This window comes from Colletotrichum navitas (assembly GCF_030913465.1).
Source record: "Colletotrichum navitas strain CBS 125086 chromosome Unknown LY79scaffold_4, whole genome shotgun sequence".
NCBI classification, from domain to species: Eukaryota; Fungi; Ascomycota; class Sordariomycetes; order Glomerellales; family Glomerellaceae; genus Colletotrichum; species Colletotrichum navitas.
Window position 1 is genome coordinate 186,411 of NW_026850550.1, and position 26,891 is coordinate 213,301.

Genomic DNA, 26,891 nt, shown 5'->3' on the forward strand with positions numbered 1-26,891 from the left:
GGGGAGTGTTGGGAAAATACGTTGCGGAGGCCCGGCAAGGCCGCAAGGGCCGGGCGAGTCGTGAACTCCTCGCCGGGGCATGAGGGAAGGGGAAAGGGAGGGGGGGCAATACCCCGGTCACCGGTGCCCCGCATACCGGTCAAGAAGTGGAGTCGCCGGGCGGCCAGTCACCCGCCGCGGTGTGCCACACCTCATACCTTATTCCGAGATTTGTCGGGTCTCTCCCCCCCCCCCCCCCCCTTTGTTTCCTATCCGTCCTCTTCGTGGTTTCCCCTTCCAAACAACCTTATTTTTGGACTTTGGACCCGTGAACGTCACACGCCCCTCCATTTCATGCTCGTTGTTGTTCGGACATCTGACCCCCCCCCCCCCCTCCTTCCCCTTCCCCCGTTGCACCACGTCTCCCGCTTTCCTGACAGATGATGTGTGTTATGAGCTTTCTTTTTCCTTGATTTTCCGGTAATATGATGCGGAGACGGGTCGGGAGAGGAGGGCTACTTGCATGGCCCGAGTTGGCTCCCGCTGCGGAGCGTTCCCATTACCCTCCATCTTCAGCTCGCCTACACCCCCCTTTCTCGCGTCCTTACCTCTCCACTCACACACGTTCGTGCGTTGTGGTTATTTACCAGGGAGTGGATAGAGAGGCAACGGCAGGGGAGAAGTGTTTGTATGGTGCGCAGGGATTGATGGCTGGAAGGCATATGTATACTGCGTAGGTACTTCCTCGCGGCCAGCCCACCATAAGCACGAGAATCGTGCGCTTTTCTTGGTCGTTTTTTTCGGGAAGGAATTCTCGTACAGATTACAGCGGGCAGTCTAGTTTGTTTCCGCCTACGGTTGCCACACAACTTCGTTCCCTTTTCGGTTGGCCCACATTAGAAAAGAGTCGTTGTCCGTGAGAGCTTCTATGGTGACGCGATGGATGCCATGATTCGGAGTTCGTTTCAAGGGGGTTATACGGCAAGAAGGGGGCCATTGGCAAAGGGGTCAAGTCTACAGAAACGGATACTAGTCTGGTAAACAAGATATTCTCGCGAGGTTGAAGCCGCGCCGAACAGCCGGACTTCAAAATCACTTGATCCAGGGACGGTAGTCCGAGTCTCCTCACGCCCACATACCTTAACCTCCATTTTTTCGGCAATAAACCGCCGAGTAATTCCAAAGTAAGCTAGGGCGCAGTGAGACGAACCTGTACACGCCCCGTTGTCTTACGCGCAAACAACATAGCCACCAGTCAGCCCCGACTCCCTGACGGAGCCACAAATCGAAGAAGAAAAAATACAAAATAAAAAGGGGGGGGGGGCATTATTTGACTCCGTCACTGCAAAAAGTATCGGGTAAGCCGCAGGAAACACGCTACATGGCATCGACGGCCTCCCCGTTCCAGAGCCGGAGTCCGGAATGATGCTGCGGGGGCCAGGCCTCAATCCCCCCCCCCCCAGTGTCGATACCTTTAAGATCGGCAGACATTGACCCCGTCTACATGGACGCCATTTCGAATCCTTTCCGCCCGCTCGTCTGCCCTTGGCGCGAGTGCGTACTTCGTGGCCGGTGCCGGGGTGGCGGAGGTGCAGAGGCCTCGGTTGCCCGTTCGATATCTTGCGAATGGGGGTCCGGAGAGGGGGGGAGTAGGTGTCAACTACGTCGTGCATATGTGCGAAAGTGCATGAACTGCAGGACAACACACAGGTGGACACGCTGGTTGCGGTCTCCTTTGTGGCCTGAAGGGCGTTTTCCCGTGCTTACGCTGGTCTGGCGAACGATGCAGTCCAACGGGAACGAACGGTATTGCATGCGTTGGCTTGCGTGGATGATGGCACCTCTTTACTTCTTCATGAGCAGAGCAGCATGCCATGTTTTGTGTACAAGGGCGGTATGTCATGATGGGCTTTTCCCCCATACAACACCTTCCCGGGGGGGCGCTATGTTGTTACTTTGTAACGCGGAGGACCACATCATCAAATGCGTTCCATATCTCGTCATATTCTTTTTATAGCCCTTAATATAACGTCGGGTAGACGCATAAATTCACAAGCTCATCTCAGCATTTATTTGGTTCTACTCCGTATTTTGCCCCTTGATTCCAAAGAGATGTGGAGCGAGTATATGGAGATGCCGAATATGGCAGGGAACCTGCATACTTACCCGACTCACTCCATGGAACGGAACTCCATGGAACGGTTTTCCATGGCCTCTTTTCATCCTCTGAGGCAACGTGATGGTGCCATCGGGGAGGCGGAGGCGAGAGTGCATTTGTCGCTTGCGTTGGAGCATGCCGAGGATGCTAGGCACAACAACTTGGGCGAATTCGTCCCGCCACAAAGAGTCACAGCCGACGGTGGCGTAGATGCCAGGATAAAGGATCCAGAGGGGCAACTTAGTCTGTTCCCACATCTGTCTGAAGCGGGCTGCGCCGGGTGGAAGAACGTTGTTGGCGTACGTTGCAGGATGGAAGATGCCCTTCACTGTGCGGTTTCCCACAGTCGTGACCTCGGCCAGAGGGTCGTACTTTGGGTAGTACATGAGAATCATGTTACCCATGTCCGCACGCGCGGGGGCCGTCCAAATCTTGTTCCCAAAGCCCGCCTACATCTTGCAGTACAGGATCTTAATGAAGACCGTAAGATCTTGGATGTGATTGGCGAGGATGGTAGCCGAGACGAAATGGATGGCGTTGGACTGCTTGCGGATGAGATTCTGGTACATTTTGCCATTATCCTTCTTGCCCTGATGGGCCTCATCGACGATAATACGAGCCCAAGTGCGCTTCCAATCTGCTAAGCGGTGGAGGATGCTCCACCGACCAACAAAGCAATGGGCCTCTGACTTGTCCAGCGTGACCTTGTACTTATTGTCGGTGAAGTAGTCATCGGGTACAATCGGTAGGCCATGCTTGGTGGGAAGCTTGTACTTGCGGCCATTTGGATGTGCCTCCATGCCGTTGGCTGCAGCTATGAAGCTCGGGAGTCGGTCAGATGATACTCGGGCGGGGCCTGTCTTAACGATCTTGACAATCCTCCTGAAATCAAACTCACGAGTTTACTGATAAACGAATCTATAGAGTTCGTCGTCAACTTTAACACCCACACATGAGCACGCCAAAGGTTCTGGCTTACATCGGAACCAGTACTTTCGCTATCCGTTTTCTTGCCCCCTCCCTGTGCTTCTCTGTACCATAGTTCCGTGTGAATTACGTCTGCGACGACCAGAGAAGGCAAGAGTGCCATGTAATACATGTCGAAAAGGACCCGGCCGTCCGAACCTCGTACTCTCGAGCATATTTCAACTCTCTGGTGGCGCCCTAGGACATGTATCGGAGACAAAATTCTGCTCTGTTGACGTCGGAAATCGCGAAGACCAGAGACAATGACCAGGTACTATAATCTCTTCATCCTGGTAAGGCCCAGATCGTAGGATGTCCCTGCCTCTCCAGCGCCTCTATGTAGTCAGATACCCTCTGCTATTAGGTTTCAACCAGTAGCAGCCGACCCTCTTCAACTAGACGTCGTGTTTGACCCGAGCCTCCAACCCCCTTGATGTGCAAGCGCAAAGTTCACGCCTATGTAATACGTCGCTCCGTTGTCCCTACCTGTGCTCGCCTCCAGAAAGCTCAACAAGCCTCATCCTCATGTCAGTCAACATAGCCATATACACCTCAAACATGACGGGCAAATTCACGGCAGGCATAGCGAAACTACTGTGGCCAATATCGGGGTGTCATTTGTCGTCTAGTATGGGGCACACTCAAAGGTTCAAACTATTGATATATCAGCCAGCACCCTAGCCATATACATATTCTGTACACGAAAGACCAAACTTTCTTCAATACCAAGGTCAATCCGTCCACCTGACGCAAGTAGAACGAAAGCCAAAGAGCGTGGCTGATGATGAACTATAGTGTATTTGCAACCACAGGAACCGTGTTGGGTAATCCGAGTAAAAAAGAAGAAAAAACCAAAAAAGCAGCTTATTGCTGACTAGGGGTATAAAATGAAAAGAAAGGGGAAGAACCGGTTTCAACAGAAGCCTGAGCTTGGTCTTGGTTGGCCGCTACGTCGGCGAGGGTAACTTGCCGGGGCGCTACAGTGCTGGGAGCCGGGGTCTGAGGTCGGCAAGGAGGGCTGTGTGCAGCCGAGGGGTGATGCTGAGGAACACGTTGATAAACGTCCATCTGGCTGACCGGTAAACCATCTGGGATAACAGCTTGGCCTAAGTCAGCCAGAAAAGGGTCTTCGGCTTGAGCTGGGGCTTCCTAAGCCGTCGACGCCGGTTCCTCCTTGTTCGCCTGAGGGTACGAAAGGCCCGCGTTCTGGGCAACGCGCTTCCAAGTCTCTAACTCCTTGTAGAGACGTTCACATTCTTGCTTGAGCTTGTCGTTGGAAGCACTGAGCTCTGCTATGGCTTGCTCCGTAAGCAGCTTCTCAAGAGTCCACTTCTCAATGTTTTGCGTTTCGTTCTCCTTCAGTTGGTTGATGAACGTGACGGCGCGCTGGAGGATTGATCCCTTGTTCTTCTCGCAGTTAGGAACAATCTTGGCCAACTCATTGATGCCTTCGTTGATGGTCTCCCGACGACGTCGCTCCACTGTTCAAGTCAGCATGAACGTCTATGAGCACAGTGCGTAGGAATGCTTACCCTCTTTATGGTTATCCTTGCGCATCTTGTGCCATTCCTCAGAACCGACATCTGGTTTCTTAGCGGGGGTACCCGCCGATCCAGATGAGTACCGATGCTGGGGCTGCGGGGGCTGGTGCTGCTGATGCTGCTGATGTTGCTGAAGAGCTTGATGGGTTTGATGAGCCTGCTGCTGCTGGACAGCCTGGACGCCATTCGTGGGCTGAGGTACAGCAGGGAGGGCAGACAGTCCATCAGGCGGGCTCAGATCGGGGTGACCAAAGGTATGGTCTTGGCCATGGTTCGGCTCATTACTCGTCTGGGCGGCGAACTGCTCCTCTGTGGTGGATGGAACATGAAGAGTAGGATACATGGATCCTAGGGCGGCGGCGGCGGTGCTGGATGCATTGGCCGGATCAGCCGCCTCCGAGTGCTCGGCGGCGGCAGCTTGCTGGAGAGCGCTGAAGTCGGCCACGTTGACGCCGTTAGCAGCGGCGGCATGAGCAGCTTCCACCGCGTTCTCGATGAAAGCTGCGGTGTCGGCGTCTGAGAGTCCAGCGCTAGCTCGCTTGGCTCGACCAGGACTGTTGGACTCTGACATGTCATCGCGCTTCCGCTTTTGACCAGGCGAGGGCGAACCCGTCAGCTCAGAGAGTTCTGGGTGATCGACCATGACATCTGCCATTATTGCGATAATAGGGCTTTGCTGTTGGATTGAAAGGTTGGGGGGGGCAGGAGAGAGGAAACGCAGCACTGTCTGTGCCTTCGACAGTTGGCGGAGCCTCGAGGTCAGCACAGTTCGAAGCCACGAGGATGAATCGCGGGACTGGAAGGATGGTTAGCACCCGAGACTAAGGTGTGAATCAGCCCGCAGAGTATGGAGGGCGAAGATGGCTGAGTGAGCAAAGGGATAAGTGTGTTAGTGGAAGACATCAAATTGAGGTGGTCGATCTCGAAGAAGCGATTTGCTTGTGAGTCAGGATGGCAAGAGCGCTTGCACTTGACATGCGTGATCCACTTCCAGGCATATTCTGTCGCATGTTTGCCATGAAGGATGAGTTGCGGTGAGTGAGGCTAGAGATTGTGATGATATCCGAGACCATCTAGAGGCTTTGCCGTGCTCCGAATAAGCGCGTTTTGGGTGTGTGAATGGCCCGGATGGGTCTGTTTGAAGCGGATTGTGCCTCCTTCCAATGCGGAAGAAATTCATCTTAGATCACTTGATCAGGGCTGACGGGCAACATCGCGATATAGACTTGATGAAGGCAGTATTTCGGGAAATGGCGCAATGAGCAAAAGCAACGAGGCAGAAAAAACTCTGCCTTGCGTCGCTGTGCAGTGCGATTGAAATGGAAGACGATAGGACCGATGTGAAGATCGCCAGAAAAATGGGACAGGTCGCATACCTTCAGATCATGTGCTTTGCGGCGTGGTCTGGGCGGTGAGTGCCAGATCACGGGTTTTGCTGGAGTTCACGTGTTCGGCGTGATCAAACTCGTGATATCGCGCGGCAGCGGGTAGCTAGGGGGGGCTCGTCGGATGGAGCCCGTCCAGTTATAAGCAGCTGAAGATCGAATGGTGGAAGAATACAAGGAAAACGCGTCGGATTTTTTCACAACTCGCGAATCTTGAAGATTGCCACAGCCTGGGCGAAGGCTTGCGTTTATTCTTATTAGTTCCTGAGGAGGAAATAGACTGGAAGGAGGCCGGTTGAGTTGACTTGTTGGTTTGGGGGGGCGGCGGGAAGCTCTGGTCACGCGGCAAAGGAAGAGGGTGAACACGTGCAAAGTGGGTGAGGCTGGAGATAAATACGCTTGAGGGTGAGGGAGGCTTCTGGCCTGAGGCAGGAAGTGTACAAAGCCAATCAGGGGCTGGGAAGCTACACCCCCAGGCATTCGGCCACTACTGGTGCTTCCTTCCCCGAGTGCCCCGATCCAATCCCCGTCCTGCAGAGGGGCACCTGCTACAACAGCATCCCAGGCCAGCAATGCGAGTGTTGCTTGTCACGACTTATCGATTAATGTGTGAAAGAGCCCATGCCTCACGTTAGCGATGGACAACAATCCCAAACGGCAGCAGGGGTAGCTTTCCACCCACCCGTTCGAGGGGGGCCGGGGTCTTTGCTCCTCTGCCTTAGCGACTCGTTGCACCCACCCGCCAACTCTGCGACTGCGAATACCGAGCCTTACCAATCATCTGATGCCCTCGTTGGCTTACAACATGAATCACTTGACTGATGGGCTGTGAGACATTCCACTTTGAACTCGAGTGCAATAGATACGCCGGCTCCACGGTAGTCTCCACCGCTGTAAGTCACGGCCTGCGAGGTTGTTGTCTTACCTCTTTCCCAGGCTCTCTCGCGTTGCACCCGCTTACCTCTCACAATGAGCGAGTGACATGTGGCTGAGGGGACGGGAAAGAAGACGCGTCTGGGTGGGGTAGTGATACGCAGACCGAACCGAGCCACAGATGTGGCTCGTGCACCCAGAACAGCTCAGTCGTCGTGTGCCAGTGCTGGGGTCCGTCATTGTGGGGAACCAGAGGACATGCTGGGGACCTTTTGATAGCAAGTATCGAGACTGCGCAATGGACTTTAGCCCAGCAAAATGCAAAAGCGATGCTGCAAGCGACTTTAAGTGGAATTATGACTACTTGCGAGCTTCCGATACCTTAGTCATAACGTAAGCCAACTCTCTCCAAAGTCATCTTGACGACGGAGCGACTCCGGCCCCGCCACATCGGGCCGCATAACGTCAACTGCTATTAGCGGCCGTATCAGTGCATCTGTGCTTCAACCTCCTAGCCGCGGGTCTCCAACAACCACTCAAGTCACACCGACAAGGCCAGCCTTCGCGAATCCCTCCTTCGAGGACACACACGCCGTTGTGAACGGCCAAGCAGTGCTATCAACCCATTGACACGTCCAGGACGGTTGCCAATATGGGCGATCACGAGCACTCGACGATAAAGCACCAGGATCATCTCCTCCTCGTACGTCGGTCGCTGTGACACAAGCTAGCTCAAACTCCAGCACTAACCCCCCCATTCCAACCGATAGGACCAACCCCTCCTCCGTCTCCCGTACGAACTCCTTCGCAAAAACTTTCGATCCGCCCATTTCACCGTCGAAAAGGACTCGACTGCCATCAAGACCCTTCTCAAGGAGACCGCCACGGCCTCGGTCAACGGCCGCGCATCTCCCGACGATGTCCTTCGCAACCTCGATACCATGATCGCCCGCATGCGCGGCGTCAAGCGTAAGCTCACTGCTCATGCCGAGGAGGAGGCCCGCCTCACCCGCCAGGCGGGCGCTCGCATCTCGCACCTTGGCGACCTCTACAATATGCACTCGGTCGACGACGTCAAGTACGAGGCCTGGAGCCGCGCACGTCTCGACCGTCTGCTTGTCGACTACCTGCTTCGCCAGGGTTATAACGAAAGCGCCCAGGCACTTACCGCCGAGCGTAACATGGATGACCTGGTCGACGTCGAGACCTTTGTGCATATGAGCCGCATTCAGGAATCGCTTAGAAGCGGGAGCGTTGTCGAGGCGCTGGCTTGGTGTCAAGATAACAAGAAGGAGCTCCGCAAGATGGATGTACGTCTTTGCCATCCGCCTTATTCTCGAGTTGAGACTGACCAAATTTACAATAGAGCAACCTTGAGTTCATGCTCCGCTTCCAACAGTACATCGAGCTCGTCCGCACCCAATCACAACCCAAACTGCTCGAGGCCATCGCGCACGCGAAGAAGTACCTTGTCCCTTTCAAGTCGACGTATCCAGACGAGCTTCGCAAAGCCTTCGGCCTCCTCGCCTACCCTCCCACAGCTGCTAATGCCGTTTACTCGGACCTATACAGCCAAGACCGCTGGAACGCCCTCGCGGAGCTCTTCACCCGCACCCACAATAATCTCCTCGCCCTTCCTTCTTATCCTCTCCTGCACATTGCTCTCTCGTCGGGTCTTTCTGCCCTCAAGACCCCTGCCTGCCATTCCTTGAACTCGTCACACGTCGCGGCAGACGCCAACACTGCCACCAATGCGTCGGCCACCGCGGGCACGCAGTCCGTCTGCCCGATCTGCTCGACGGAACTCAACGATCTCGCTCGTAACGTCCCTTACGCGCATCACACCAAGAGCTACGTCGAGCACGACCTGCTGCTGTTGCCGAATAGCCGGGCCTATGGCAAGGAGCGCCTCGAAGAGTACGCCAAGAAGTCCGGCTTGCCGCCGGACCAGGTCAAGGATCTGCGGACTGGAGAAGTCTACCCCATTGACAAGCTCAAGAAGGTCTTCATTACGTGACTCCGTGGCAGAAACACGAGGGCTGCAGCCTTTCTATGTGCCAGGCCAGCCTCAAAACTCGGTGACGGTGTGATCTCATCTCTTTTTCAGTGTCACCACACACCAGATTATCAATATTGCTTCATGTCAGCGTTTATAGGTTGTTTCGTGGAGTTTTCAGGCGCAACACGGGGAAAGCGAACCGAGGGGGGGGGGGGGGGGGGGGGCAATCAAGGATACGACTCACTCATCCACAAAGAGCACAGCACCATATCAGATGAGAAGAAAAAGAAATAGCTGAGAGTCAATTTTTGAAAATATTCCTATCTTCTGCTGATTTATACCGTGTTGGCTCTGTCTTCCGCCCTTTGCACCCATCGCAATGTCAGCACCGGCCGGGATTTGGGGACAACCACTGCGACGGTTTGGCCGAGCAGCAAATCCTGCCCTCTGGTGATGTAATTTGCCTTCAAGAGCGTGATCGGTCGCTCGGTTGCAACAGACCGAGAGACTGTGGTCTAGCCAAGGATACTCGCTCTCCTTCGAGGTTCCGAACGAAGCCCCCTTCCCCTTCCTTGCCTGGCTTCTCGGACGGACGAGGGCTGGGGTTCAAGACACCGTTTCCGCGAGGACGCCCCCTTTGTTCCTCTGTTCCTGCCCCGTCAACCCTTGCCTACATGGCCCGAAGGTCGGGAGGAACCTACCAAAGCGACGGTATACACCGTTCCTCTTCCACTGGTCGTGTGGGCCTTGCCCTGTATGCCCCCATATCCCTTCATTGAAATTGAAGCAACCTCCCCCCCCTCCCCAAGTAGAGCTTCGCAACTCGTTAGGGGAGGCCTGCTCCCGTGTTTTCGGTGCCCCTCTATGGCCCGCGCCGAGGTGCAAGGCGTGGGCCGAGAAACTCGGAAGAGGCAGAAACGTCGGGCGGGGAGCTGCGTCCTGGTAAGGTGCTGCAGTATGAGCGCCAACACGAGGTCACAGGTATTCCAGATATGGGGCGGTGTGGTCGTTGTGTTTGTGTGTGTGTATGTGTTTTTTTGGGGGGGGAGGGGGATTGTGAGAGATGACAACCGGCCGCAAATAGCCTACGATCGCCTTGTGTCGGGAACTTCCCGGGGGAAGTCCCAAATCCTTAAGCCCCCTTTTCAACACCGTCCTTGTCTATCGTGTGTGCAAGTCTTTGAGTTGTCACTTTTCTGACCACAGGGGCAGCGAGGAAACAAGACGCCATATTGGCTGGCGCCGGGTTCGGATTTTTGTTTTTGGAAAGGTTCATTTCATAAGATGTTTGGACGATAGCTATTCAGATCAAAGCAAACAAAAGACATTATATTCATATCGTCTAATGAACGATGCTTCCCACTGAAAGTAAAGCGGGAAGGGAAGGCCTCCATTGCCGCAGCCGTGCCCAATGGCGTACCGAAAAGTCTATACCCCCAAAACACCTCATTGCCAGAATGAAAACTCCGTCTAGAGACCCTAATTTTATGATACCCAGAGGCTGTGCCAACCATAGAGGAAGAAATGAAAGAAACGTGAACGTGAAAAGGTGGCAGGCCCTAGAAGGTGAACTTCATCAAGGCCGGGTTCAGGAGCACGGGGAGCGCAAAGTGCGACACGACGGAGACGCCCACGGGATAAAGGGTAGCGAAGGTGTTGATCTGCCACAGGGGAGGGAAAACGTAGATGCCGCAGACGATGAGAGCAGTCCCGGCGAAGGTGTAGATGAAGGTGCCCGCGAAGCTCTTGATGATCTTGGGGATCTCCTCCATGAAGTTGCAGCGCTCGACCTCCTTGGACGTGGCGCCCCACTGAATATTGATCTCGAAGAAATGGCAGAGAAGAGCCTTGGAGACGTGGAGTGAGATACCGCCGAGGAAAATGGTGAAGATTGGCATCCACTTGAAGTTGTTCCATACTGCAGAGGGACATCAGTCAGCGAGCGCTCTCATCGAATATTCAGAGGGATTTGAGGGCACTGTGTGAGACTTACAGGCTGCGATGAGGGACTGCTGGCCCAATCTATACCGAAGGACGGCCAGAGCGACGTTGCCGCAGAGCGGGAACACGATGATGAGGGCAAAGTAAATGGCGAAGGAGTCAAGATAGTACTTATCGAACACGCCATTAAACCACCCAGTGATGAAGTAGTTGGCCCATGTCAGGATCCACGACGCACCGATAGCGTAGTACGTGCCGATGTAGGCCACAATCGTCAACTTCCTGAAGAAGGCAATGTTGGACGTCAAGAACCTGCGGAAGAGGGGTGTGAAGGGGCCACGAGTGGGCCAGAAGCGGAGGGGATGGAAGAGCAGCTCGTTGCAGCCGTAGGCGTACTTCTCCCAGCGGGCCAGCTCGTCGTAGACCGTCAGGGACACTCCCTCCTGGAAGCCGTCACCGGTGTAGGCGCCGTATCGGATGATGTAACCGGCTGTCTGCAGCCGCAAAGCCATGTCGAAATCCTCCGAGACGTGGGACTCGGACCAGAACTTCTCGTAGCCATCTTCGTCTATATAGGAAGCAGCATCTTGAATAGCGGACCAGCGGAGCACGGCATTGTGGCCGACGAAGGGTGAAATGTCGCCATTGGCGACATTGAAGGTGATCATGGCGTAAATCATTTCCGTGAACCAGGTGACACTGTTCAAGGACGTTAGTATCAAAACGCTCCGATCGTGTGGGACAACTTACGCCTGCTCGAAGAACGAGTCGGAGACGTTCATGACGCCAGAGGTGTACTGGAGGATGGCCACTTCGGGAGAAGCCTCCATTTCGCTGACAGCGTCCAAAAGACAGTCACGAGGGACGCGGGTGTCGGAGTCGATGAGAAGAATGTAGTCGCCAATGCGGATGTTTCCTCCAGCCCAGGTGCGGCCCTCAGACTCTTCAATGATCTGCGCCAAGGCCTGTTCGTAGACCCTGTCTTCGCTTTCCTGGTTCCAATTGCTGCCGCGGTCGACCTGGTTGAGCCTCTCCTCCAACTTGTTACTTGTCATCAGGGCGTAGTTCATGTTGGAGGCCTTCTTGAATCTGCCTCTGCGGATGAAGGGCGTCTCGGCGGGGTCCTCGGGCTTCGGATTATGGCCAGGACGAGCGATCCAACCTATGTTGTGCTCGTTGTAGAACTCCTTGCGGGCGGCAGCTTCCTCGGGGTCGATGAGCTGCATACCGTCGTCGTTGACCAAGATGGTGGCAGAGCCGCCCTGCATTTCATAGGTCGAGATGGCCGCTTTGAGTGAAAGGACCGTGGGCTTGATGACGGCGCTCAGACCTTCCTTGTAAACGGGCATCTGAAAAGTGACATGGGGCAGCTGTTGTTGGTACGGGTTAAGTCGGCGAGGAGGTTTGCCAGAATAGTTTGCGGAGTTGGCGTTAATCGAGGAGATAGGGCCAAAGACTTGGAAGATGACGCCAGCAATGGAGATGAAGAAGAACTAAACGATGTGTTAGTCAATAGTGTTCCAAGGGCAATTGTAGTGATGAACCTACCAAGCTCATGAAGAAAGTGACCGGTGCCATTGCCACTAACCCCAGCCGGGCGTAAGAGCCGTCGACTGTGACCTCCAGAGCCAGACTTCTCCAACCGAGACCCAAGCACGTGATACTGAGGCCGAGGGCCAACGCCACGAGGGCAGAGCTTACCACCCGAGTTGGCCGTGCCTCGGTCCTGAGAGCCTCCTCAAGCGCTGCAGGCGAGAGTTCCTCAACACCGACTTTGGGTTGCTTCTCATTCTTCTCATCGGCCTCTTCCTCGTCAGCGGATTCGCTTCGCCAAATGTGAGCGATGATCATCTCCTCCAGACTCTCTGCGCGATTGTGGAGTTTGTTCGCGTCATCGTCCCAGACAACCAGAAGGGGGGGGTCCAGGATGTAGGCCGCGAAGTGATGCTTTTGGCACCGGGGCAGGTCTGTCATTCTCTGAAGGACCTGCAGTTGCAGGCCTCCAGATAGAGGGATCGAGGCCATCTGTTCTCCGCTATTCAAGAAGCCGTGGATGATGGACTGGATCACGGGTGTGTTTACAGTCATGGCACACTGGCCTGGTCAGTACCGATGTTGATTCCGTGGTTAGGGCTCCACTTACGCTGACGTTGAGCTGGCCGACCATGTCGAAGAATCCATTCGGGATAGTAGCCAGCTGAGGAGGGGCGCAGACATAGTCGTTGCGGCCCTTCTTCAGAACACAGCCCTCACCGAGGTTCCAGGCCGAGGCGTACATCTTCCGGAGCTGGTCCTGGTACAAGCTGTGTACCGTAACGTCGGCCCAGAGATCATTGATGCTGCTGGCATGCTTATCCCTCATTCCCGCCGTGAGCGCCAAGCTCACTGTCGACTGCCGAGCGGACGCCCTGTTGCTGCGGTAGGGGCCTGGCTTCTCGGACTGTAGTTTCGGCGAGGGAGTCGACGGTTGGACTGTGCTGGGCATCGAAGCTTCGGCCGCTGCCTTATCCGGCGCGATGTAGGACTTGAAAGCCTTCATCTTGTGGGAGCTGTAGAACGAACGAACCACAAACTGGTCAAACCACTTCTTCCAGCCTTGAGATGAAGAGAGAACGTTGGTGAGCACTGTAAGCGAATGTGTTACTAGGTAAGAGTATCTGTTACCCAGGAGACAGGGGACCGGTTCAAGTTATGTGTTACGGGGGCCCATGGTAGAGACTTCGCAAGCGCGGAGGATCATCGACTTTAGGACAAAGACCAGTCATGCCTCGTACACGGAGGCACCGGAGGGCTGAGAGCAATACGGCCTGGTCTAATTGGCCGCGCCATAAACGAGGTGGGCGATCATGGGCGCTCCCGCCGCGGCATTGAGAAGACGACGGCCCCGGATCGTACCAGGGACAAGCAGCGGCTGGCATTGCCATCACTCGAGGCCCATCGCACAAACATGAGTTTTACAGGCTAGCATCTTAGCTGGGGACTGGTGACAAGCGGCATTGTCCCTGGTCCCATACGTGGGAAGTTGGCCGCCACCCGTGCGCTGGGTACGAACCGGGTAAGCAGGTATTCGTACAAAGAAGGAAAGAGGCTTCACTAGGTATCCTGAGGTGTTAGCGTTGGTCGAAGGCGACAAAGGGAAGCCGAGGCCTTATCGCGCGAACGATGCCTCCCCAAGCGTTGCATGGCCAAGCCGCTAGGCTGCAAAGGAGCCGTAGTACCCCTGCGAGGTCAGAGGCTTACTAGATACTAGTCGACCGCGCGTTCCCCTTGGTGGTCGAACGCCGACAGTGAGAGTGCGGCCATCATCATGATGCCGACATGGATTAAGCGAATGGCCCATATTGACGCGACAACGTGACTGGCCTGCGCATCACAAGAATGAGACATTGAAGCGGAGCGAAGGTGTGCTTCACCTGAAGTACGCCTGTCCAGGTCGGGCTGACTGGCACAGAAGACGGTTGAAGAAGATGCAACGTCTGTCTCTGACGACGGGTAATGAATGTGCCAGCATAACGATGAGCAGTGGGGGAGAGACAGGAGATTCCAAACAGTCTAGCTCAGGAACCGCGGGTGCAGTCCTGACTTAGCGCGGTTTAGGTCAGCCACATTCCTGCGGCTCTAGGATGTGCTTGCAAAGCGAAGCAGCGCAGAAGACCACTAGTGGATAGACAGATATGCTTTGTCGAGGGAGGAGTTGGCATCGTTGCGATCCTTTCGGTTCCGCGTATGGGCTTGCCGCGAATCAAGCCTTGGGGAGGTCTCGAGCCACTGAAAACTTCCGCTCGTTCGTGTGGCTTGAGCCGGCCATTTGGAATACAAGCGCTAATCGGCATAGCATACACAGCTTGCCCTTTGGGCGCCGAGCGGATTTCTTCCCAAACCCCTGGTGACGACAGGACCTGGCAGGGCATTCCAAGGTTCCGGTAAGTTTGACTCGTTGGTCTGCTGGCTCATGTACCCGGGGTCGGCACTCTGGGGTCTTCTGGGCTTGGAGTTCGTAGGGACCCATCGGTCTACGAAGTCTCGGCGGGGGTCGAGGGTGGTTGGCTCGTATAACAGAGATGTTTGGCCCCCAATGGTGTTTCGACTTTAAATCAAGGCTACCGAGGGTCGCAATGGTGTCGTGTTCTGGATCCGAATCTGACAAACTGCGTACTTGGGACCACTTTGCTTTGACACTAACTGCGGTGGTGAAAGTGGAGCGTGAGAAAGCGATGATCTAGACCATGAAGCACATGCTGCAAGGTAGAGCCCGCCGCCTTTACAATCCCAAAGAAGGTTGTTCTCCGGTGGTGCAGGCGTGGGAAGGCATTCGATAGTCGCATGCCAGCTGGCTGCATTTCAGCCACGATAGCGGCGGCCTCATGATTTGTCGAGTCCAAGGGACATGCAGATGAGCTGCCCGACTAGGTAGGCAGAGAGAGAGAGAGAGAGAGAGAGAGTCGGGACGGGATGGCTGCCGTCATCCCGAGTTCGGTGGGCGGAAAAGATAAGATGAGTTTGGTAAAGTGGCCTGCTGAATCTCTGACATGGCCTGCCAGGGCCGCCTTGTACGCGCCGGGGGACCATGCAGCATTCTTTGTGCCCCGAGTACGTACAAAGCGGGTGAATAGGTGCCTACCGGTACCTAGTAGTACTCCGTACCTATGTGTTACTAATGATCATCATGTCTTTGTTTCTTCTGCGGCATCTTTCCTGAGTCGTTGTTTCCCGCTATACCTTGCGCTTACTTACTTACCCACAACAAAGAAAGACCCCCCTCCCCCCACTTCCCGGGTCGTCAGGTACGTACTTCGTACGGCTTAGTGTACCTACCTACTACCGAGGTATGATTATGCAAAGCGACGTGTATTCGCTTATCCATACGGCGCCCAGTATGGAGCACTTTTCGTATCTACCTGACCCTATTGGTTCAAGTCATCAAATATGCCTCTATCGTCCCCCTGTCGGTACTCTGTATCCGTACAGTCACATCAAATCGTATTCCGCCGGGGGATCAAAAGTCCATCCGTCTCATCTCGAGTCGCACCGCACCGCTCCGCACCGCTCCCGCTTGAGTGGGTGTGTGTGGGTGTGTGCTGAGCTGTCGACACCAAGTATGTCTCGACTCACTGCACAAGAACCTCGCATCCCCGTCATCATGGCCGAGTCCGACACGCCGAAAGCCCGACCTCAACCCTCCTGGTGTGCTGCGCATGTGTTGGACTGGACCAAAGACACCCCGCCCCGCCGTGTCGAAATCTTCCCTGGTAGCAGCGCGCTTTCTCTCTCGGTCCTTCGAATGCGCCCCCTCAAGCTCCTTAAACCCCAGTCAGAAATTCGTATCCTCGACATCGCCTACGGTCGTTGCGCCACTGCAGGCCTCTGATACGCTAGCAAGTGGCCGTGCCCGGGCGGCACGCCTCGACGGCTTCAATAAAGAATGGCACTGAGAAAAAGGCTCAATGAAGGAATCGCAAGTATCTGTGACGACTTAATCCTCATCCGCCAAGCCTTCAGCGCTCGATTCAGAACCCGCCTGCCGTCGCTGCAGGCTAAGCTTCTGAACCAGCAACTTTATTGCTCCGCTGGCCTCTCTGTGTTCAACGACCAGCCCTTACCTAGGTAGGTAGTCAACAAACTGTTGTGACTTGCATCTCAGCTCTCTCGACATCCATCCAATCGGAGCTGGCCGGGCCATCCGCGTTATGCTATCAAATGTCAACTGACAGCCGTGCTTGTCAATGAACATCAGTCAGCTTTCAGCAGACTTTGCTTGTTTGTTAATGACCCCTGTGTCTGCGCAGATCACGTTTCCCACTATTGCCTTCCCGCAGATATTGTCCCCGGCCACCTCCTGGAGCCATCTCGCATCCAACCAATTCCATCCTACCTACCTACCACACATCGTGGCCATGGCCTTCGATCGAGCTGGTTCGCTGTGCAACCAAAGACTGGCACCACGGGAAGATTGCAAAAGTTTCAGCCCAAAACTCCATTGTGCAGGCATCCTGCCTAGCCGCCTGCGTTGGTTCATATCTGAAGGGTCAAGTCCGGGACACGCGGCATCTACACTAGCGGCGCTGGGCTTGGGTCAGCGTCTAGACCGACCACCAGCAGAAATCCCATAACAATTGGCAACACAGAGGGGTCCTCTCCCGTTGAGGCCAAGTCTCCCGAATGAGCTCCCTCTTTGAGAAGAAACCCACACGCACGCCCCTCCCGCCCAGCCAGTCCCAGTACGATTGAAGCTCTGCAGCTCAGAAGAAACCCCGCACAGCTCTATCGTGCGAGCGATGTCTCTGCGATCCAAGTCCAATATGCATGCAAGCGAAGACAGCATGAAGACGCTGCGGGAACTGTCCGAGGACTAGACAGGATGCCCGTCCAGCTGCTGTCATCCTCGACCCTGTAAGTCCATTCGACCAAAAGGGTATACCGCGCAGGTGAGCAGGTGAGCGTGCTCTTCTATGGCGAAAGCGCAAAAAAAACCGCCGTCACCGGTCCCGCCAGCTGAAAGATGGCCAGATTGCAAAGGAGCTTCAGGAGGAGCGAGATTGCCCCCTCACCAAAAAGCCTCTTTTCGGTGCCAAGGCTTCAGCTGTCAGCTATTATCCACAAGAATGGCGCGGGCTTGGACCTTTGCCATGCGCCGTCTGCCTACGCTATCGAAACCTGAAGGAGACTACCTCAATTAAAGGGTGCAGACTTGTATCTGTCAACCGGGCCACGAGGCAAAATAGTGCTGAGAGAGCCTTACCGGGTCCATGGTACACTCTCGCGGGAACCTCAGACTGGTCTTTGCCAAGGCCGTACTTGAACAGGCCGGTGAAGAGCCCCTGTCTCATTTCTTGTCTATCCCATGTCTCACCCCAGTCCCATCTTCGTTGCCACCAAAGCTCTTCATCCACGGCGCTGGTGAGATAACTACTCGGACCGTCGGCGTCCACATGGCTGTCCCTCACATGTCCGGTCATCCTTGGTCTCCTTCATTGTACTCCGTACATCTGCCTGTTACATCTGCCAAGTGGCAGTCTCTTGGTCCATGGCAAACCCCGCGGGTTCTCAGTGGAACAGACACCATGTTAAGCTTCGTCGGGATATAGGAAGCGGTGTTGTTGTTAATGTCTCGGACAGAGTAGTCTCATTCTCCGAGTCCAGTCACAATCAACTGGCACTTGAAACGGTGGAACGGGACGGCCCGAAAGCAAACCCATTGCGTTCAACGGCATGGATTCCGACGCTGGACTTCGCAAGCAGCCCTTCCTCTCAAGCAGGCTGGGACAGCGTTGGTTGGGGTACGGGAAACGGCGGTGTCGATATTACTTCCCCGGTATATTCATGAAAAAAGGGCCAGCCGGGCCTCTGGGGTAAACCCCTAATTACAAAGCATTCGCGAACGCGCGACCGCCTCCCCCTTATTTCGCCAGAGCTATCTTCTTCATCTCCTCAAAGTTGGGAATTCCCAGTCCCGTCACGGGATCCCATCCTTGCGTGCTGTTCCACGTTGCGAAGGGGATGACGCCGGCACCCTGCACAGGTTTGCCCGATTGCAGATTGATACCGGTGCACCCCTTTGCGCCGCCCGCGGTAACGTCCGTCAATCCCTTGAAGCCCCTCTTGTAGAGCCACGGGTTCATGAAGCCCATGGTCGGCTGGCCCGCGCGGATCCGGGCGTCGTTGAGAAGCGCGATCAAACCGCCGACCAACGGGGAGGAGGCCGAAGTGCCGCCCGTACCCATGAGCTTGCTGGCGGCGACGACGGCGAACGGAGGGCTGGCAGAGTGTGCCGCGATGTCGGGGAACCCTCGGCCGCTGAAGTTGGTGAAGGGCTGGTAATAGGCCTTGGTGTCGGCCGAGATGCCGCTCAGGAGGTACTGGTTCACGGCGCCCTCCTGGTACCACGCCTGCTTGAAGTAGTTGCTGAAGCCGCTGCCGGAAGCGATCCAGGCGCGCTCCGGGCCGAACGCCTGCGTGCCGCCCACGGCGGTGATGTACGGGCACGAGGCGGGGAACTGCGGCGTGAACTGGACGGCGTCGCTGCCGTTGTTGGCGCGGCACGGCGCGCCGAGGCCCGTGTCGCCGCTGGACTCGAGCACGGTGACGCCGCGCAGGCCCATCATGCCGATGAGGTTGCACACGCGCGTGGCGTACTCGATGGGCACGGTCTGCTCGTCGTCGCCGTAGGACACGGAGAGCACCTGCGGGATCTTGTCGTTCTCCTGCGTCATCATGAACTGGTAAAAGTCGAGGAACGGCTCGTTCTGGTTGTCCGCCTGGGTCGGGCTGTTCAGGTTGGGCACCAGAAGCCCCGAGCCGCCGGTGATGTACTGCGTGATCGGCAGGGACTTGACCGTGGCGGCCATGATCTGGGCGTCGAGGTTCGCCTCGCCGATGGCGCCGTTGGGGTCCTGGTGGTCCTGCCCGCCGTTGATGAGGACGCTGGTGAAGTTCTGGCTCGGCAGCTGGAACCTGTTCAGGAAGGTGGTGAGGTCCTCCTGGCGGGCCGACTGGTTGAGGAAGCTGGCGAAGCCGACGCGGCTGCCCGCCGCCGGGTCGGCCTGGTAGGCGCCGTAGTTGTAGGCCAGCTCGAAGCAGGCCGGCGTGAAAACCCTGGAGCAGTTGGTCGCGGCGCCGGGTCCGGGGGCCTGTCTGCGGGCGAGGGGCGCGGATGTGAGCGGCAGCGCCACGTTGGTGATGGCCGGGTCCGACTTGGTGGTTCCGAAGTAGGTCGTGGGCGTGACGAGCTCGATGTGCTCCGCCATGGCGTCCGGGACGGAGTACTCTTTGGTGCGCAGCTTCATGGTGCCCTGGACGTCGTAGTAGGCGAAGCTCGCGCCGAGCATCCTGTTGGCGGTGGCGACGTCGGTCGCGAAGTTGACGAAGCGGTCGCCTTCCGTGTAAGAGACGTCGCTGACGTTCTCCTTGGCCAGCCAGGTCTGGACGGCGGCGACAGAGGCCTCGGCCGGCTTGAACATGTCGTTGACTTGGGCCGCCGTCAGGTACTTGCCGTAGTTGGGGCTGTCCGGGTCGGAGATGTCCCGGAGCGTCGGTTCCAGCTTGTCGATGTTCTGCATCTTGATGCCGACCTGAAGCCTGATCTGCTGGTCTTCGGCAGCCATGTTCATCATCTGGACGCCTTGAGCGATGTTCGCCGCCCTGGACATCAGGCGGGCCTCGGCGACGGGCGAGATGGCCGCCAGTGCGACGAAGGCCTTGAGGAAGGACATTCTGTCTGGATCACCCACGCTACACGGAACTCGGAACGAGGCTGGAGAGGATACCGGGGCACACGGGTCGTTCGCGGGTCTTGGAGGTCCGAACGTGACTAGTACCTGAGGAAGAGCTAGATAGCCCAGTTATGAAAAGGAGAAAGAAGAGAAGCGCATGCGGATTAGGCCACAAGATGTATAGCCGAAGAAAGGGATGGATTGGGATGGTGAAGTCACGGGTCAATAGGGGCATGGCCTCGACCTTGCGAGGGCAGCCGTCCGATGGTCACGACTCCAAACAGGCATCAAGGCTGGTGCTCTTACCGCACGGGTGGTATAGTTCCCTCGAGTAACTGTAACTCAACTCGTTGCTGGGATAGGTGCAGCGTCACCAATCGGCACTTCCGTGGTCGGCCCCGCAGCGTGTACTATGTAAAGTGGTTTTCGGTGGCCCTCGTCCCATGTCGATCATTATTATTGTATCGAATATAGGGCATGATACTTGAACTGTGTTTTTCTGACCGCGTCACTACGTAGTAGTAGTATTATTGCGTACCCGCGCGATCTTAAGAGGGACCGCCTGGATATACAGTACCTCGGTCCCAAGTCGGTTGCGTGTCTCGGTCAATGAGGAAACAAACCATGGCGTTACATGATATCAAACAACGCCAGTACAAACGTAGACGTATGCACGTCGGTACGTTTCAACGCTTGAACCCTGCCCGCCGCGCCCTGCAACAGATCCCGAGCGGGCAGGGAAGTGGAAAAGCAAGTGGAGAAACATGGAAGTTTCCTTTAACGAAGGATCCCCGTTTCCCCCTGCGCATCTTTGCCTCGTTCGCCCATCCCCGAGAAGCGCTGTGGTCTTGGCAAACCTTGGGATGATTGTTGTAGCAAGCTTGATGCTATGCAGGAGGGCGTACCGGGAAAACGCAGAAGAAAAAGGGAACAGAGAAAAAAAAAGGGTTTATAGTCTATAGAATCCTAGCTAATCGATCGCAGGTCTCGGGTCTCGGATGAATCAATGACGTGTATTCCACGCATCACTGGTCGTGTACCGAACACACCCTTTTGTCTCGAGTTGCTCATTTCGAAAGGAGACGCCTTGAAAGCAAAACTGAAAAAGTCTGTTGGGTTTGAGCAAGTCAACGACTATCAAATAAAGTCTATAGAACATTTAGGGCAAAAGAAAAAAAAATGAAGGGAAAAGAAAGGAGGGGGAAAAAAAAGCCAAAAAGGTTTGGCGAATCAGAAGCTAGACCATCCTAGAAACAACACGTGAATCATGCGTGCGTGGCCCAAGAAATGAAGCAACCGTGCCGCATATTTTAGTTTCGTAGATTTTGTTAAACTACTTTGGATCTCCAACATGCATACAGTGTCGCTTCATGGACGGCTTGTTCAAACGTCTTGGCTCTACACCGGGCGGCGGGCAACGGCAACTGATTTCTTTGGAGGCAGAGCAACGGAGGATGATATATTGCTTGGCAAAATTATTGGTTCTGTTTCTTCGGCACTTTTTTGGCATCGCCGCCGGCAAGGTCATGGGTGATGGTAAAGGTGCGAAGCCGAGTCCCTGCTCGAGTCTGGATCCTGATACCGTACGGTACGCAACTCGCAGCGATACACATCCGGCCTAGGCAGGTCGTCGCAAGCTCCGCCGGAACTAGGTCAAAGTAGATCGCTCAACTTTATTTGCATACGGACTTTGATACAATCCTTTCCCTGATTACCCCGCACTCGACTCGGGTGGGAAACAAAAAAAATAATAATAATAGCCGCTCCTCAACCACAGTAAGTAGGCATGGGACAACGGGGCGGCGCTTCCAGCGAACCGAGCTGAGGTTCTCCGAGAAGAGAAGTACTGTGAAACTGGCACCACACGCACGCTTGCGCCCCTACGACAGCCCGTCTGTGCGTCTCGAGATCGTCGCCGTGGCGATGAACTCGAACTGGTCGACCGGGGGCACATAAGGCGCGATGGGTGGAAGGGGGTGGGCTTCTGGAATGGCGATGTTGACGAGGGCTTTCCTCCCGTCGTACGGTGGTTTGAAGAACCTGTGGCATTTTTGACAGGTTGAGCAGCGCGCCTCGTCCATGGAGAGAGAGAGACCGGACTCACCGCGTATCTCGGTACAAGTGGCTGACGTAGAGTTCGAACCTCGAGGCTGACCGGAACGCCGCAACCCTAAAGTGGAACGCATTCGAGCCGCCGCTCCAGCAGAGGACGCCGGTGCTGGGGTAACTGTTGTTCGGACCGTGGTTCGGCGTGATGCCGTCCCATGCCCACGCCGCACCACAGTGTGCGCCGTTGACTTCCACGATGCCTTCCGTGTTGGGGTCGTAAAGATCGACTAGGCGGGCTGGGTGTCAGTGTTGTGCGGGCCACCGCGTATCGTGTGGGGTTGAATGGTTTGAAGGGACAGTCAGGCTCACACTCGAGGGTGCAGGTGTACAGTTCGTTTCTTTGCTCCCTACGGCAGACAGACTCGAGGTTGCTGAGCGTCATGTTTAGCCAGGGATACTTGAACTGGGAAACGGCTTGGGTGTCCAATGTCGGCAAGGTTGCCACAAGGGAGATGAAGATGAGAGAAAGCATTGATGCCAGTCCCAGAAGGCTCATTTTGTTAAAGACTGGTTGTGACAGCAGAACTTTACCAGGTTATGGCAGAGGCACGGATCTGGCTCCTGGTCAGAATATCTGGACCTAGTCTAGGGCATCAACAGGAAACAACACCTTCGTCTTCTGGTATCTTTTATATCTTCCTGGGAAGACGCTTGATATCGAGTATCCGGCTTTCGGCAACGACGGCGGTAGCATGTCATTTGTCTACGATGCTCTGCGCCGGTAACTCACCAAAGCGGAGCAGCATGCGGGCAACCGGCGACGTTCCCATGCGGCCCGGTGCAAGAAGCCGTGGTTGTGCACGGTTATACGCCAGCGCCGTCGTTGAGTGTACGAGGCATTGTGTGCGGTCGAATCAGACCGGCAGCATCACCAAGACATGGCCGGTACGGGGAACCCGAAATCAGGAGAGGGTACCTGCCGGGGGCGTAGACCAATATTCCTCGGAGATTGTTGTGCTGCCGCCGATCATGGCTCTGATAGCGCGAGAACTGATCGTAATATGTCATACAGACTGTGAAGGACTTTGGACAAGAGTGACTGGTGTCCGTTCCGGACGAAGACAGGAGGATGATAGTCCTTCATCACCGCCTTGTTTAAGGCTGCCCAAAGTAGGGCGGCAGAGATTCTGTGAGCTATACAGACTGCCCTTGGCACAAACGAACCCCAGAAAATTGCCAAGGCCGGGAATGTAGCACCGTTCACCGACTCTTTGGTCTGTGTCTGCTGCCACGACTGGTGGTTGTGCCATTTGCCCGTGGACACGACTGATTGCCCACGCCGTGGATTTGCAGGCCAAGCGAACCCTCTCATATCTCACAAAGTATCGGGCGATTTCGGCGCAGGAGAACTTGACATGTTGAGACCAAGGTATATAGAGGAGGAGTCTGTTCGTGCAACCGGGAACGGCAAATTGCCTTCCTACTACGGTGCAACCTCGGTGGCCCGACGGAAGGCGTACCGTAACATTGTTTGTTTGCTCGGACGCGCCGCTAGTCATATTATCCGGGCCAGAAGTACAAAAGCACTGGCTCCCAGAAAGAAGCATATCCAGTTCCCTGGATTGCACCAGGTGGCATGATCACTGCAGCCATCCAGCGGACGATGCTGCGCTTTTGGAACCGGAAAGACCAAACGTAGAATCTGGCCCGTATTGTATATATTCATATGTATGCTACAATCGACCTAGGCAGTATAATGGCCGGCCTCGTTAGCAGCTCATCATGATGTACCGTGGGTGGGAAGGGAAGGAGGTTGGTTGGTTGGTTGTAGCCACGCACATGTACCGCCTGATGCTTCCGTTTCAGACGAAAGGCAGCGGCCAGGCGGTGAGCAGCTGCACATGATCCCCAGTCATTCCACGAGGCTAGTCCAGGCACTGCGTCTGAGTATCTATGGTCGACCTCCGAGGTGAGCCCGTCCAGGGCAGCACGATCCTCGCCGACATGGTTCTCGATTGGTTCGTCGGCCTCATCATATCACAAAGTCTCATGTCCCACGGGGCGAGATTGCTACCGAAAACCATTCAAAAGGCTTCAACCACACACACCGCTCTTACAGAAAGATCATCAATCCTGCCAGTCTAGCCCTGTTCTAGGAGACCACAGCAGATGCCCGGCTTCTCCGTGTAACCGGCTCTTGCAATCGCTCGGAGGCACAAGAAAGGAATAAGAGCTTCTGTTAACCGTCACGGGAGTTGGGCATCGACTTTCGACTCAGAGCTCTTCATATGGTATCCGGACGCCAGAAGATCTTGTTTAGGCATGGGTTAATCTTTCCAGCTATTTCTACAGTGACAGGCCTTTAATACATTGCATTTATCAACAGTGTCAGAATACGTAGTGGGCTGGGGCTCTCTGATGCAATGAGTACACCGACATCTGCTAAGTCTGCAGTGGCCGGCAACCGACCATAAGTGTTTTATGAAAACCGGCAGAGACATTGAGTGCCAACTTGAAATTGAGAATGCAATAGTTGCTGGTGAGCGTTCCTAGAAAGATGCTATGGTAATAAAACATATTGGCATCTCTGGGACGAGACGGCTTTCCTACAACTCGTATTAGTCAATATCCACACCTTAACTAAGCCTTCAACCCTTTTTATATCAACCAGAAAAATGAGATGCTTGCATGCGGGTTTTATATTTCTCACTTTCTGCTAACTGCGTGTAGTATATCCACACCAATGTGTGGTAGAAGAGACCGTTGCAGGGGGGCCAACTTGCTACGGTTTACCTAGCCCCTGGGAAATGGGTGATCTAGATAGTCTCGATTCCGATGACCCCGTTCACCTCGGAGAGCCTGGTCTGAAACCAACAAATAATAACGGTTGCCGCTTCAGAGCATTCTCCCAAAACACACTGCAGACAGGCACGCATGCTTTCTCTTGTTTCCTCTTTATATCGGGCTTCATCTTGCCAACTAGCTAAACAGTGGCGAATAACTCAGGCCTGGTCAGAGACTGAGAGGCACAGACAGGGCTGCTTAACGTGCCTGCCTTTTCAGATACATATCATTCACGTTCCTTCTTTATCGGACCTCGCCTACACTCAGTGACAGTTTTCCATAAACAATCGCGTTGGTATTCATCTTGGAGTTTACTCCTTCTCATTTTTCTTTCTTTCCACGGAAATCGTGCGGATCTCAACTGCTGGTAAGTAATTCATGCTTTCCCGGAGCAAGAGCGCAGCCAAAAAAACGTGCCTGATTTTTATTTTTAATTTTTAATTTTTTAGGAAAAAAACCCATCAGCCGCAATTCCTGGGACTGTCCGAGAACAACTTCGACATCATCACCATAGACTCCCCTCTCCTCTTCCGCAACAGAGACAGAACCGCTTCTTGTCCCTCCCAAGAGAAAGCAACGACACACGCTGCCCCGTCATCACTATGGTGCTTCACAATTATTTCCATCTGTTTGACTCTCTTCCGGCCGAGATTCGACGCGCTATATGGATCGAGGCACTGTCGCAGCCAAGAGTTATCAAAATCATAGGACCCCACCGCGATCCCATCAATCGGGTTGTTCAAATGGGTGTCGATACCGGCCCCACGATCCCGTCCACCGCCATGGCGTGCTCCGAGGCATACGGCACCCTCAAAGAGGCATTCCCATGCCTGGCCGTCCCCCATCACAATAGCCCCCCGCCGCGTGTGGGCGTTCCCCAAAGACTGCATCCTCTTCCTGGACGGCTGCGACACCGTACAAGTCGACAGCTTCACCTTGTCACAGGTCCCGGGCTACACAGCACATATCGACCGCATCACCCGGGTCGCCATCAGCCTCCAAGGCAGGTCATGGCCGTTCACTTTCCAAGCAATGGGCCGGATGTCCAGAATTTGCCTCAATCTCTGAAAGATACTCCTCGTCCATGACAACGGTACTGCGTCGGATGAGAATACCCGAGCTATGATCACGACCGCAATGTCCCGAGACGGCGGCAATAGCTTCCCAGGCTACAAGCTGCAGCTCAAAGCCGAGTTCCAGATTGAATTATTGGATTTATATGACTGTTACTTCCCCGAATGGCCTCGGAAGCCAGAGCTTCTCATTCTAGCCACAGTTGCGACTAACCCACCTTGGTCGCCATTGGATTCGGTTTCGTGGCCACTGCCGCCATTCCTGCAGTACACTGGTTAGTTCTCTGTAAAGTACAAACATTATTCGACTACTCGGAGTAATATGCCTGTTGACATATAATAGACCGCAGCTCCGAATAATATGACCAAACAGCTCTTGCCTGCCGGGGACACGGATAATGCCGTTGTGAGTAGGGATCGAGATGACCAAGCAAGAGCCTCCGGAGCCGCAGTAGTCTGATAACGGGCCCGAGCGGGACGGGACGGTGAGCCCCCACGCGAGGAGGGTTTTTCGGACGGAGTTGCCGACTCTCGGGACACTGGGTACAAGGTTCCAGGGCGTTGCTGATTCGTGAGAGCGCCTGACGGCATGACCAGCCAGTTAGAGGGTCTTGATTACTATCTTTTGCAGGGGGAGAAAAAATGGACGCAAGCTTTGATTTGGGAGGAACCCGCAGCACGAACTCCGGGCCGTGCGCTGGGGTTGATGACCTTTGGGGGGGCCATGAGGGCAAGCATCAATAGCATCAGACGAGATAATGCCGTTTTTCTTTCACGAGTCCGAGACGGGGACAGCCTGGGTGGGTGGCAGGTATGGGAGGATGCTTCGTATGGCGATCTTGATTTCGAACACCACCGACCTGCAAGACAAGGC

At 55.1% G+C, this 26,891-nt stretch overlaps 11 protein-coding genes across 11 annotated transcripts; 5 read left to right on the top strand and 6 right to left on the bottom strand.

The window, feature by feature from the left end:
- Nucleotides 1-1,239: 1,239 nt before the first annotated feature.
- LY79DRAFT_537495 (uncharacterized protein) lies at nucleotides 1,240-2,046 on the top strand. The gene has a single exon (XM_060556681.1). The coding sequence runs from the start codon at nucleotides 1,484-1,486 to the stop codon at nucleotides 1,994-1,996; it is 513 nt and encodes a 170-aa protein (XP_060419240.1). The 5' UTR covers nucleotides 1,240-1,483; the 3' UTR covers nucleotides 1,997-2,046.
- Nucleotides 2,047-2,058: 12 nt separating this feature from the next.
- Nucleotides 2,059-2,541, bottom strand: LY79DRAFT_665744 (uncharacterized protein; the record flags this gene model as incomplete). The annotated part of the gene is made up of 2 exons (XM_060563115.1): nucleotides 2,059-2,076; nucleotides 2,155-2,541. 2 exons carry the CDS (start codon nucleotides 2,539-2,541, stop codon nucleotides 2,059-2,061), a joined length of 405 nt encoding a protein of 134 aa, XP_060419241.1.
- A 45-nt stretch (nucleotides 2,542-2,586) lies between these two features.
- Nucleotides 2,587-3,236, bottom strand: LY79DRAFT_575754 (uncharacterized protein; the record flags this gene model as incomplete). The annotated part of the gene is given in 3 exon segments (XM_060559731.1): nucleotides 2,587-3,019; nucleotides 3,036-3,055; nucleotides 3,117-3,236. The coding sequence occupies 3 exon segments, from the start codon at nucleotides 3,234-3,236 to the stop codon at nucleotides 2,587-2,589; spliced, it is 573 nt and encodes a 190-aa protein (XP_060419242.1).
- Nucleotides 3,237-4,252: 1,016 nt separating this feature from the next.
- Nucleotides 4,253-5,299, bottom strand: LY79DRAFT_575755 (uncharacterized protein; the record flags this gene model as incomplete). The annotated part of the gene is made up of 2 exons (XM_060559732.1): nucleotides 4,253-4,584; nucleotides 4,636-5,299. 2 exons carry the CDS (start codon nucleotides 5,297-5,299, stop codon nucleotides 4,253-4,255), a joined length of 996 nt encoding a protein of 331 aa, XP_060419243.1.
- A 1,900-nt stretch (nucleotides 5,300-7,199) lies between these two features.
- On the top strand, nucleotides 7,200-9,109 carry LY79DRAFT_623191 (CTLH/CRA C-terminal to lish motif domain-containing protein). The gene is made up of 3 exons (XM_060562075.1): nucleotides 7,200-7,605; nucleotides 7,673-8,212; nucleotides 8,269-9,109. Exons 1-3 carry the CDS (start codon nucleotides 7,555-7,557, stop codon nucleotides 8,917-8,919), a joined length of 1,242 nt encoding a protein of 413 aa, XP_060419244.1. The 5' UTR covers nucleotides 7,200-7,554; the 3' UTR covers nucleotides 8,920-9,109.
- A 1,351-nt stretch (nucleotides 9,110-10,460) lies between these two features.
- LY79DRAFT_505658 (glycosyl transferase family group 2-domain-containing protein) lies at nucleotides 10,461-13,381 on the bottom strand (the record flags this gene model as incomplete). The annotated part of the gene is made up of 5 exons (XM_060553643.1): nucleotides 10,461-10,819; nucleotides 10,895-11,541; nucleotides 11,593-12,335; nucleotides 12,391-12,936; nucleotides 12,986-13,381. 5 exons carry the CDS (start codon nucleotides 13,379-13,381, stop codon nucleotides 10,461-10,463), a joined length of 2,691 nt encoding a protein of 896 aa, XP_060419245.1.
- Nucleotides 13,382-15,604: 2,223 nt separating this feature from the next.
- On the top strand, nucleotides 15,605-16,654 carry LY79DRAFT_248226 (uncharacterized protein). Its single transcript, XM_060551822.1, has 2 exons — nucleotides 15,605-16,446; nucleotides 16,629-16,654. Exon 1 carries the CDS (start codon nucleotides 15,671-15,673, stop codon nucleotides 16,208-16,210), a length of 540 nt encoding a protein of 179 aa, XP_060419246.1. The 5' UTR covers nucleotides 15,605-15,670; the 3' UTR covers nucleotides 16,211-16,446; nucleotides 16,629-16,654.
- Nucleotides 16,655-18,239: 1,585 nt separating this feature from the next.
- Nucleotides 18,240-20,051, bottom strand: LY79DRAFT_575758 (Pro-kumamolisin; the record flags this gene model as incomplete). The annotated part of the gene is made up of 1 exon (XM_060559733.1): nucleotides 18,240-20,051. The coding sequence occupies one exon, from the start codon at nucleotides 20,049-20,051 to the stop codon at nucleotides 18,240-18,242; it is 1,812 nt and encodes a 603-aa protein (XP_060419247.1).
- Nucleotides 20,052-21,931: 1,880 nt separating this feature from the next.
- On the bottom strand, nucleotides 21,932-22,656 carry LY79DRAFT_575759 (uncharacterized protein; the record flags this gene model as incomplete). The annotated part of the gene is made up of 3 exons (XM_060559734.1): nucleotides 21,932-22,091; nucleotides 22,156-22,387; nucleotides 22,470-22,656. 3 exons carry the CDS (start codon nucleotides 22,654-22,656, stop codon nucleotides 21,932-21,934), a joined length of 579 nt encoding a protein of 192 aa, XP_060419248.1.
- LY79DRAFT_248270 (uncharacterized protein) lies at nucleotides 22,468-23,435 on the top strand. The gene has a single exon (XM_060551824.1). It carries the CDS (start codon nucleotides 22,698-22,700, stop codon nucleotides 23,352-23,354), a length of 657 nt encoding a protein of 218 aa, XP_060419249.1. The 5' UTR covers nucleotides 22,468-22,697; the 3' UTR covers nucleotides 23,355-23,435.
- Nucleotides 23,436-25,344: 1,909 nt separating this feature from the next.
- LY79DRAFT_248315 (uncharacterized protein) lies at nucleotides 25,345-26,319 on the top strand. The gene has a single exon (XM_060551826.1). It carries the CDS (start codon nucleotides 25,547-25,549, stop codon nucleotides 26,030-26,032), a length of 486 nt encoding a protein of 161 aa, XP_060419250.1. The 5' UTR covers nucleotides 25,345-25,546; the 3' UTR covers nucleotides 26,033-26,319.
- Nucleotides 26,320-26,891: the final 572 nt, after the last annotated feature.